A 12936-nucleotide genomic window follows, 5' to 3' on the forward strand; every position below is an offset into this window, starting at 1 on the left:
AAATAAGTGGCAAGAAGAGTGGAATATGTACAAGAATAATAAATTGTATGGAACTAATCCAGAAATTACAAATAGACTTTTTATCAATTTTAAAAATAGACTTGATCAAGTTGTCTACACTAGATGTCGTATGGGTCACACAAGTTTGACCCATGCGTTTTTGCTTAAGGGTGAAAATCCAACTCTATGCATGTTTTGTAAAATACCCTTATCTGTTAAACATTTTATTGGATTGTCCTGGACTTATTACAAGCATAATTCTCTTTTATGAAGTTACTTCACTTACGGACATATTTAATGAGATTATGCCTGAAAAGGTTTTGGATTTTTTTAGCATGTGTTAATTTAAAAAAAATCTTATATAATATGACTTGCTGTGTTTATTTGTTTTGTTTTATTTTTTATTGTATTGATATGATATTTGTATTTTTGTAATTGTATTTTTGCCATGAAAATAGCTTTGAGTGCTGACTCAATTAAATAAAATAATCTGAATGTATTGTTTTTTGTTTGTAGTTCTTACGGTGTCTACTCGAATGTCAACGTATTAAATCATTTCAGTGGGGTAGCAACATAAAGGAGGTAGAGATTTTATGCATTTGGCTCCCAAACTCTGGGATAGCTTTCCTGAGAAAGCCTTCCTCTGTTTAAATCTAGATTAAAGACACTTCTCTTTGGCCAAGCATTCAAGTTATGCTATCATAATCTTGTTTTTGAGTTATATTTGATCAAATGCACATTATCCTTCTTCAGCTTGGGTTAAAAAAATCTGTTTTGCTTTGTTGGAAGAGCAGCAATGCTAGTTGTCTCTATTTGTTTCTCTGTTTTTCCCTAGGGGCTAGGATTTACACAAGCTTCAGTCTGCATTCAGAACACCTGAGAAGAGATGATGCCAACCCCTCAGAGGACCTCAGATGATGCCAACCCTGAAACAACATACAGAACTACCAAATTTTGCTATAAGTTTGATTGCATCATATAATAATTGATTTTAATAGTGTTCAACGTCTGTTTGATTACGTAGATCACATAGAATCATCAAATCGACTCTTTGCGTGTGTTTTTTATTTATTTATTTTTTGTAAATTCCATGCTTTTCCTGCAAGGGCACTTTTGATACTTTTTATATAGCAACCACTTACACTGCTCAAATTCACTCAATTTTTTATTTATTCACAGTTAAAGTGTGACAAAAGTTAACAAAATCTTGTACCTTAATAACACTTGAGGGTTAACAAGTTGTGACAGAACCATCAGCGCCATTTTAGAACGGGGTATACAGTTTATACTTAAACTCTGTTCGTTTAGTTAAACGTACGATACTTGCATTGCCTTGGCCATTGAACAAGCATCCAGATGCAGTCTCAGATGAAAGTGTGCGGGTGTTGGAATCGCAATAACGTTCTTCTGGGTTTGAAGAGTGATGAATTCCAAAAGACGTTATTCTGACTCTGTGATGGTCAGGAGAATTTTCTCACAGATGGGAAGTGAAGACTTTGCTGTAGTTGAGGACTGCGGGCCCAGTGAAAGATGGAAGGTGGTGAGAGCAGAGACAAAAGCCAAAAACCCCAAAACCCAAAAAGCTAGGCAGGTCACTAATGTGAAGGCTTTAAGTTCGATGCAGGTCACACCTCTGCAAGATCAAAGAGCCAATGGTGTCTTGAACATTTGAAGGGAAAGTGTATGACTCTTTGTCTTCGAGCATGATATTTTGCATATGTAACTGGTTTGGGTGCTAATGCAAAACTATTAGAGATTCTTCGACTAACATGTTGCATGCATAGCAACATATAATATATTCTAGCATTTAAATCAATTGCCTGCTTATTGACCACGATATCTTCTCTCTGTTTGCATCTGTTTGTGCTGTTGTGCTTAACAAAACTCTGCACATGGATTCAAACCCACAACCGTGTCAGTCCTCGTTACAGAATACTTCGCCTGACCAGAATCCAGCAGAGTTGACACAACTACAGGACCGCGTTCACTTATCAGAGCAAGATGATAAAGGAGTTCCAGGGCCAACTCTCTTCTCTGCAAACGGCAAAATAAAACATCTAACATGCTACATTCAATCCATCCCACCGACCAGGCCTGATCCCGTAAGATTTTCTCTACCAGATAAGTTTGATGGTTCAACTGAAAAATGCAGTTTTTTTTTTTTTTTTTTTTGCGTCAGTGCTATCTATTTTGGTAGCCAGCCTGAGGCGTTTCTTAGAGACTCGACTAAGTGCTAGTTTATGATGTCATTGTTAACGGGAAGAGCTCTCGAGTGGGCATCAGCTGTTTGGGACCAGAATGATTGTATAAGAACCTCATTTGATTACTTCTCCAAACAATTACGTTACGTATTTGAATATCCAGTCATGCCGTCTTATCCTGCCAAGGAGCCAACCCACAGCTATGGAAACTGCACAAGCATTGTTTCACCATGTTTTCTGTGTTTATGGAATACCAGAGGATATAGTTTCTGATAGGGGTTCACAATTTACATCTTGTGTGTGGAAAGCATTCTGCAAGCAACTGGACATTAATGTTAACTTAACATCTGGCTATCACCCCCAGGCTAATGGACAGGTCGAGAGATTAAATCAGGAATTGGGGTGTTATCTCAGATCTTATTGTTGTCGGGAACAACAACGTTGGAGTGACGTTTTACCTTGGGGGGGAATATGCACAGAACTCACTCACTCATTCATCTACAGGACTCACCCCCTTCAAGTGTGTTCTAGGTTATCAGCCTCCCATGTTCCCTTGGTCTGGGGAACCTTCTGAAGTGCCTGCAGTGGACGAATGGGTCAGAAAAAGTGAATGTGTGTGAGACAGTGCCCATGTGTGGCTGCAAAGGGCGATTAGAGCCCAGAGGATCAAGGCAGACCACAGGAGGGGCCCCCATCCCAGCTATCAGCCGGGCAAGAAGATCTGGTTGTCTATTTAGGATCTACAGTTGCAGCTCCCCAGCAGGAAGCTCAGCCCACGGTATGTAGGCCCATTTAGTATCTTACGACAGATTAGTCTAGTAATTTACAGGCTAGAGCTTCCTGCTCATTACCATATCTCTCCTTCTTTTCATGCATCTCTGTTGAAATCGGTCAACCCTGCTTCCGGCCCCACTACTGAGGAGAGAGAACCTCCTCTGCTTCTTTACATTGATGGAGCTCCAGCTTACTTGGTAAAGGAGATTCTGAATTCCAGGCGTCATGGGGTCCGGTTGCTATACCTGCTAGACTGGGAATGCTATGGTCCAGAGGAGAGATCATGGGTGGCGGCCAAGGACATTCTAGACCCGTCGTTGACCCGGGAGTTCCACCAGGCACACCCTAAATGTCCTGCACCCAGACCAAGGGTGACGGCCACAGAGAACAGAGGTGTTCATAGGGGGAGAGATTCTGTAACATTTACATCCGCCATTCATTCAACCGCCAGAGGGAGCCGTCTCCCAAATACTGAACACTGCTACTTCTTCTCTCATTACTTCCTGCTTGCATCTGTTATAAGCCATGTTGTTTGTGCATTATGTTGCAAAGTATTGCCAGTTTACCCTGTCTCTACCAAGCATTTTTCATAGTCACAGATTGTTTGCTTGTGTATATCTTTTGCCTGCCTTTGACCTTGTCTTTTGGATTATTGTTTGTGACCCTTTCCCTGATTATTGACCACGATATCTGATCTCTTGTTTGTGTTGTTGTGCTTAATAAATCTCTGCACATGGATTCAATCCACAACCGATCAGTCCTCGTTACAGCGTAAAACAGTATACAATACAAAATACAATATGCAAAAACAGTAATAATATACACAAGGACCCAAGGATATGTGAGTCAATTCAAAGAAAGGTTTGTATCTGAATTGATTAGAGAACAGTCCATTTCTATGGGCATTACATGTCTTTCTCATGAGGATAATGAGTAAGAGTTGCTTTGCCCGCATTTCTTGAGCAATAAACCCAGTGCTGTCATATGATTTGTCTTTGGTTGCCCTGGAAGCAGAGGCCTGTTCTGCCTTTTTGAGGTGTAAGTTGCATTTCGGGGGGAGGCTCCATAGACCCTCATTGTTGTTTGGGTGAGGGGTGTTATGGATTAGTTATTGAATATAACAAATAATTGTGTTTGTGACTGGTCCACACGCAACAGAATCTTCTTGGTGCTTTTTGGCAAAACTCAGTCGTGACTGCATGTGGCCTTTCTTGGGGAGTGTTACATTGGTATTAACATATGACCTGTACCTGGATATTGTCCAGGTACAGGGAGGGTCTTTGTTGTACCAAATACCTTCCACTTCACTCTGCTTATAGGCATTGATAAAGCCTTTGAATTTTTAATTTGTCCCTTTCCACAATTTATCCCAGGAGATCTTTTGACAGTGACTTGCCACCCATAGTTGATTGTTTGCTTCAATTGTTCTACGGAAGACTGAAATGCTCCAGCAAAGCTCTTTTATTATCAGCTAATCAAAATGACCACAGCTGATCACAGCTAAAAGTCAAATGGCCTTGTTTGTTATTGAGATGATTAGCTACATCTGATTGAGTTTACAAGTCATTTTGATCCTTTTTTTTATTTTTACTTTTTTTTCTGACATGTTGGCATTATATCTTTCACTTGGACGAGCAGCATATTGTAATCTTAATGTCTTAATATTGTAATGATGTCTTAAGGATCATGTGACACTGAAGACTGGAGTAATGATGCTAAAAATTAAGCTTTAAAATCTGAGGAATACATTTTATTTTAATATATATTCAAATAGAAAGCAGTTCTTTTAAATAGTACAAATATTTCACAATATTTTTGCTTTTGTTGTATTTTGGATCAAATAATCTTGGTACCTTGGTGAACAGAATATAATAATAATAACAATAATTATGACTTAGTTATATTATATGTTTTTTTTATGAATATGGATTTTGTTTTTATTTTATTTTCATTTTTTTATTACAGTTGTGGAAATATTATTATGGATGCACAAAAGTTCAGCTGTGCCTTTAATATAAATATTTGTGTTGGCAAAACTAAGCAAAAATAGACAATATTGTGTCTAAAGTATAACATCAAAGCTCTGTATGCTTTGGAATTACTCGACGCTTCAAGTCAAACACACCTTACTAAATGTAAGATGACATACGTGGGTCTTGGAGTGTGGATGGGTCAGGTGCATTAATTGCATTACATTTTTTTTAAATTAGAATAATGTGTTAAATAGACATCCCTAATATATAGATCAGTATAACAACATTGCAGAGGACATAGAATCAATCACACCCTGTTTCAGAAACATGACCAGTGTGAAACCCCCTAAAAGTAATCTACAAGGATGTGTGTGTTACATACAGACACGTGTGTTGGTGTTAACAGACAGAATTAATTTGAACGTAAAAAAATTTAACAGGAAAATGAGTAATTACATAAAACAGTAAGCACTGATGTTAAAAAATTTTTGACAGCCCTAATTCAAATCAATTACTATTAACTCTTTTCAGTATTTGAAATATAGATGTGTTACATACGTGGTATTGATGGTTTCTCTGTTGGTGGTATAACTGAAACATAAAGACATATTTGTACATGTTTATGAAAGATAACCTCTAATAGTGAACTGAATGTATACGTTGCATTTGTATATTTGATTGGAAAACTAACCTTTCGAAGTCTTGCAAATATAAGGCTTGTAAGAATTGCAGTTTGCAGTACTCCACATACCAGTGTTTGACTGGATTTCCACACAACTATCAAAATCACTGGGCATCCGGGGTTTCCAGTTTGTGTAATCTACCACCATATTATCAATCCACATCCATTCACCTGTGACACACATACACATACACACACACACACACACACACATACACATAAGGTGGTTCTACTGAGATAATTTTAAGTATTGTTTGTTTAGATTAAATACATTTCTAACCCATATGGCTGCGGTGCATGCCAATCCAGAATGATTTTATTCCATCCTGCATGATCTCTACATTCCGATGAATAAACATGGATTCTATTGGGTCCTCGATACTCACCAGTGATGCTCCTGAAATAAGATACATTTTTCAGTCACCAAAAAGCATAATAAAAGTGGTCTGTTCAGTGGGTAATCAATTTTTTTTTATGTTTTTGTCACTTTCAAAGCTTGAATTGTTTGCCAAGAAAAAATAAGTCATACTCTCACAGAAAGTCATACTTTCAATGATAGTATTCCTACATAAATATAAAACTATTGTGTAACAATAAAACAAATAAATGTACTCTTTTACACCTGTACAAGTACGTAATGCCTACCCATTCTCATGCATTCCACTGTGGCATGAGCCCAGTTGTCAGACATAGAGGCCATGAAGGCATAACAGTGTCCTCTAAAAGGGATCCAGGTTTTACGCTTCTTTGACTCAGGGCAGTTCCCTGGCATTTGAGGTGGGTCTGTGGGAGCAATGTCTTTGGGGCAGTCAAAGGAAGTTAGTTAGTTATAACAGTTATATTAAAATCTTTATATTATATAAAAATCTTGAATTAGAAATTCAACTAAAAAAAAAAGTATATATATATATATATATATATATATATATATATATATATATATATATATATAATCTAATATGAAATTCGATTTTTTTTCCCCCTTAGAATTAGATTTGTTTTACATAGTAAAATATTTGTAAGATAATCTTTTATTTATTTATTTTATTTTATTTTTTACTTGCAGAAGGGGCTGAATGAAATACCTGTGGATTGCTTGCACAGGAAATAATACTTGTCGCTGCATGCAGCCGTTTTCCAGTCACCATCCGTGTCAATGTATACACAAGCTAAATTATTTTTGGGCTCTCCTGTAGCCCATTTACTGTAGCTTAGAAGCCAGTTGTCCACCCAGCGGTACCGGCCACTTGTCTAAATGAAATACAAAATAATAACAATACAATTGGTAACACTTTCTATGAAGCCCGTATTTATAATACATTATAACAGTATTCTTAAGGCATTATAATGAATGCATAATGCACTATAAAAATCCTTATAATACAGTATGCTGCATCATCTCATGAATATTCATAAGAACAGTTTTAATATATTATAATATTTACTTATTTGTGGTTATAGCTTTTAAGATAATGATGATTTATAAGACAATGAATACGTGGTATCCACTTTTACAATGGATTATACTTCTCATAGTTATAATGTATTATAAGTTTCATATCTTGCCATTTTTCTGATGCTACTTTGCTTAAAACAAAGACAACTTATAAGTAGTTGTAATTATAATGATGATAATAATAATAATATATATTTTTCTAACTGACATAAGATCAGACAACAGATCAGATGAATGTGTAATATGAAACATTTGCTTTGAACTATTTTTATTGTAATATCAGTTTAATTATTTTAATAGTACCCTTTGATAGACCCCTTAGCTGTTGATAAGTAACTCTGTAACTACATGTCAACTAGCAGTCATTAGAGTTTTAGTAAGTCTGCTACTGTAAATATATGCTAACACTTTATTTTGATGGTCAACCAACAGATAAACTGAATATAAGTGTCTTTGCAAGTACATCATCTTATTCTACCATACTAGATTCTACCATTCTTGAGCATACTACTCCAATGAGAGTTAAATGGCATGTAGTTGCAAAGTTACTTATAGTCGATTGATTAAAGGAACCATCAAAATAAAATGTAAACATATCAAATATAGCATTTTTTTCGGTTGGAGTATTAATCTCACATCAATTAATTAACATTAGCTCCACAGGAACTCTCAAATAACGCTCAACATCTAACCACTCACAAGCTGTAGTAAGATACTGTGCAGATCTTAAATAAACAATGTCAAGATATGATAGAGTCTATTTTTACTGTAAATGAAGTAGATTTAATATGGTGTTCATAGTGTGTTATAAATAGTCATACTCTTAAACTTATAACCACAAATGCGTAAGTATTATGATGTATTATAATTGTTGTTATGATGACCACTTTAAGTAAAGTAGCATCAGAAAAAAGGCAAGATATGAGACTTATATAACTATGAGAAATATAATCCATAGTAAAAGTGGATGCAATGTGTTCATTGTGTAATAAATCATCATAATCTTAAAAGCTACAACCACAAATAAGTAAATATTATAATATATTAAAACTGTTCTTAAGAGTATTCATGAGTTGATATAACATATTATAAGTTTTTTTATAATGCATTATGCATTCATTATAATGCCTTATGAATACACTTATAATGTATTATAAATACGGGCTTCACATAAAAGTGTTACCAAAATAATAATAATAATTCTTAAGATTCTTGACATTATCAACGTGTCTTAATATTCTAGCAGCGACCATAATGTTGACACTCAAACAAAATTTCTGTCAAAAAAAGTGTTCACACTAACCCTAATTTTTCATCCTAACCATAACCTACAGTATAACTAAAATCAGAGGTAAATTATATGCGGATAATTATGTTTTTGAAGCCTCAGTCCCAGCACTAATCTTCCAAATCTTACTGGTTGATGAGTGTTATTCCAGGATCCACAAGGATGTTAACATAAGAACATTTATTACTTGGCAAAATCGTTGTTACCCAATTGAGCACACTCACGCACACAATATGTTAGTATAGTATAGTATAGTATAGTATACTATACTATTAGCATTAGCTTGAGCAGTTAATTACTTTCAAATGTCTTTTAAACACTTTTTAAGTAATTTAAATGTACTTTGCAAAATATACAGTATTTTTGTACCAGGTTGCTGTTGAGACCGATCCACAAAGGCTCCTTCAGTTTGCTGACTTTAAGTATGGTGTAAGCCTGGGTAATGGAGTCAAGCACACTGGCAAGGTCAGCATCATCTGCTTTACACTGTCTCCTAGCTTCATCCCAGCTCATTTTCTCCATCTGGACTTTGTATGTATCATTTACTAGTTTGAAGAAATGTTGTGGCAATGCAGTTGTCACAGGACGAGCAAGCTGAGAGTCTATAACACATGGATGAAATACAGGTTATAAATGAACAGAGACCTGGTCTAACAATTACTGCTTACCAAAAAACTGTTTTGTGTTATAAAACAAGTCATAATATTACACTGCAGAGATTTGCTTGAACTACTGTATGACCAGTGCATTTTTGCAATGCAAATTTTGCAATTATTCTTTTCCCTCCAACCTGTTTTCCTTTTGCAGATGAAACCTCTTTGTTCTCCACAGACTTTGACTTTCCACACACCTGTCATCTTTTCTGGGCTTCTAACCATGACAACACAGTCATAATTCTGAATGGAATAGAGTTAAGAAAAATTAGCTCAGCATAAAAAAGAAAAACAAACGAACAAACAAAAGTATTAAAAAAAAAAAAAAAAAAAAAAAATCTGTGTAAATTTTACATTTGTGAAAGATACGAATTAATGTTCATTTTTAAATATATCCAATGTTCTCTCACCAAGAACCAACCCCTCACCCCCATCCCACCTGAGGCGACCACCTCCATCCCACTCCTCTTCACAAATTATTATGTAAATGGTGCAAGATTTGAAGGGATACACCATCCCCCAAAAAATAAAATAACATTTTGTCATTAATCACTTTCCCCCATGCTGTTCCAAACCCATTAAAGTTTTGTTCATCTTCAGAAAACAATTTAAGATAATTTGGTCGAAAACTGGGAGGCTTTGTGACTGTCCCATAGACTGCCAAGTCAAGGTCCGGAAAAGTATGGAAAGCATGGTCAATGTCAATGTCAGTGTCACATTTATTTATATAGCACATTTCCAAGGCCAGGGCCTACCAAAGTACTTCACAGTAAAATACAAAAAAAAAAAAAAAAAAAAATATATATATATATATATATATATATATATATATATATATATATGTTAGTCACACACTGATACAATAAGAACAATGAAATAACAAAATGCTAAGAATAAAGGTACACATAGAATACAACACATTCATCAAGGCGGCTCCCCTGTGCCAAAAGCTACTTCAAACAAATGAGTCTTCAGCAATGATTTAAAAGTGGACATGCTACTAGCAGTCTACACAGCTACGGGCAGTGAGTTCCAGAGAGTGGGAGCTGCCACTGAGAAGGCTCAATCACCACTGGATCTCAGTTTCGATCTAGGAACCTCCAGGACCATCAGGCTGGCTGAACGGAGGTCTCTGGAGGGCCTATGCAACCTGACAAGGTCTGTAAGGTACTCTGGGGCTAGCCCATTGAGACATTTAAAAACAAATAAAATAACCTTAAAATCAATCCAATACTTTACTGGAAGCCAGTGAAGCGATGAGAGCACTGGAGTAATGTGCTCCCGCTTCTTCCTGCCGCTTAAAAGACGAGCTGCTGCATTCTGTACATTCTGCATGCTGCATTCTGGTCAGAATAGTCCATCTGCCATTAATTGTTCAACTGTTAAGTATGAAATGTTATAAAACAAAAATACTTTATTCAAAATTTTTCTCCACTGTGTCACTCCACATCACAGCCATTTTGAGGAATATTAGCTGTACGCAGGCAGCTTATGCTCTTCTGTGTCAGCCGCGCCACAAGGATATGTTTTATATGTATATTTATGCTTTAATTTGAAAGAAAACAGTGCATCCTTGTGTCACGGCTGACACAGAAGAGTGTAAGCTGCCTTTCATTCGCCTACAAAAGGTATTGTTGTTGCTTCATAACGTTTCCAGTTGAATCACTGATGGCAGACGGTCTATTCTTTCATACTTTTCTGGACCTTGACAGTGTATTTTACTTGGCAGTCTATGGGACAGTCACAAAGACTCCCGGTTTTCATCCAAAATACCTTAAATTGTGTTCCAAAGACTAGTTAATTAGTCATAAATCACTACATGGGGGAAAGTGATTAACCCTCTTGGCGCCATGGTCGAGTTTACTGGACAAGATGCGGCACTGAATAAATAAAAAAATCTTTGAGCTAGAGCGCATTGAATCAGTGCGAACAAAAGCGGAGATAGTGTCAGAGTGAGCCATTTTATCAGACCAATATTGTCAACATCAGCGAGTATTGGCATTAGATTATTATTATTATCATTATTATTATTATCTAATGGCATCAATAAAGCTTCAATAAGCCCGCAATGAAGTGTTGGGACTTCTATTCGCAGACACTGATTCTGAAGGGGAATATCTGCATTCAGAAGCTGACGGTGATACTGAAAGTGAAAGTATTAATCATTAAAGGTTAATCATTTGCCCAATGTAGATGGTCCTTTGCCAAATGTCAGAGGTGTGAACAATGTTTGCCGGGGTCGGAGTGTTCATCGCGAAATTAGCAGGCGTGTATTTGTTGTGGGGACGAGGCTGGAGATTTTTACCGCGCTAGACATGTATAGGCCTATTTGTCTTCTGACCGCACCTCTCCGCAATCGCAGCAACAGTATTGTAGTGGAGACTTTGTCTAATGCCACTGGGTATGTTAGACGAGGTCGAAGTATTCATAGGACAGTTAGGAGGCAAGGTGGGGAGTCGCAATGACACTGACAGTAGTCCGAGCTGTGCATACTCAGCGCGTGCGCGAGGCAGATCTGGCTACATGCATTCGGTTTGTTTCTACCATTTATTAGTAATAAAAATGTACACAGATTTACACAGTTTGTTTACTACTTACTATTTACCTGAGCATTCAGTATTGTGCAATATAGCACACAAAAGGTGAGGGACATTTTGGGGGGAAGGAATTGCTGCATTTTATCATTTAAATATGTGACTTTTCATGAAAATTCTATAATTCAATATGGCCACCCCCATATGACGTCATAATATGCAAATTAGATGGGAAAATGTAATCCCTACATAAACATAAACATAAACATCCTTAATATTTTTATAATTGACAGAAAGTCTCTATCTTTTATCAATTTTAAGATATAGCCTTTTGAAATTAAGATGTCAAAATTGAAAGTTTTAGGAAAAAACCTTTGGCGCCTAAAGGGTTAATGACAAAATTTTCATTTTGGGGTAACCCTGTCAATTTTGCCCAAATAAAGTCCCGAAATGACCTTTAATGCAAACACTTAAAACTAGGGTAAAGTGCAACATCTAGTTTGCCACTAGGTGGCAGTGCACAATGAAACGTTTTTCTTCTGCTGTTTTCTCCCTGCCTTGAAAAAAAAGCCTGGAAAAACAGGAGCCAGAGCACAAGTAAATAATAAGATTGAAATTAGGGCTGCCAACTTTTGAGTTCAGCTTAGAGTGAGAGTTTGGGGGCGTGGCTTTGTTATGGGGGATGGGCTTATGAAGGGGCGTGGCTTGGTGTGGAAAAAAATACAAACACAAAATCTTTGATATCTCAGATATACGTCTTTGGAGAGTTTATCTAGGTTTTGGAACCAATCAGAATTTTATTGAATTATGTATTGACACAATTAGTATCCTCTGTCAGGGTATAACTGTGGTTGATTTTGAGTTGTACGGGGGCGGCCTAAGTAAAATTATTATTATTAATGGAACTCATCTCTGACTCCTGGTCTTCATTGCCAAATATCTGGTCCTTGGGTTTTAACTGTAAATTCCCCTACATTAGAATACATGACTCTTAAGTGAAAAATATTTAAAACATCTTTGCTAACAACTTATTAACAACTATAAATAAAATTGTGTCATGTATGTATTCATAGTTTTTTTTTTTTTTTAAACAATAATTTTATTTTCAAAGATTTACTTACAGATTAAGACAAGAGTTACATTTTTCATTATGACACACATATATTGCCTATATATACACAAAAAATAAAATAAATAAATAAAATAAATTAATAAATAAAAATAGTAATACGTAAGTGAACACAACAATAACCTTAAAAATAAATACATAAATATACTAAAAAAAAATAAAAAAAAAATACAGCAATAACATACATGTCTATATACTTTCAATGTCCATCAATTCCACAAAAGAGTCACCATCTAGACTCTCCAA

The 12936-nt window shown here is 35.9% G+C and overlaps 1 protein-coding gene across 2 annotated transcripts in view; it reads right to left on the reverse strand.

The window, feature by feature from the left end:
• mrc1a (mannose receptor, C type 1a) overlaps positions 1-12936 on the reverse strand; it is a 179961-nt gene that overhangs the window by 32916 nt on the left and 134109 nt on the right. For both annotated transcript variants that reach the window (XM_052603131.1, XM_052603130.1), the window contains exons 23-29: positions 9165-9270; positions 8744-8976; positions 6716-6881; positions 6276-6428; positions 5911-6027; positions 5640-5801; positions 5507-5539 (exon numbers count right to left, since the gene is read on the reverse strand). In XM_052603131.1, coding sequence (XP_052459091.1) covers positions 5507-5539; positions 5640-5801; positions 5911-6027; positions 6276-6428; positions 6716-6881; positions 8744-8976; positions 9165-9270 — 970 coding nt within the window. The remainder of the gene's footprint in view (positions 1-5506; positions 5540-5639; positions 5802-5910; positions 6028-6275; positions 6429-6715; positions 6882-8743; positions 8977-9164; positions 9271-12936) is intronic.

This window comes from Carassius gibelio, chromosome A7, assembly GCF_023724105.1.
Source record: "Carassius gibelio isolate Cgi1373 ecotype wild population from Czech Republic chromosome A7, carGib1.2-hapl.c, whole genome shotgun sequence".
Lineage (NCBI taxonomy): Eukaryota > Metazoa > Chordata > Actinopteri > Cypriniformes > Cyprinidae > Carassius > Carassius gibelio.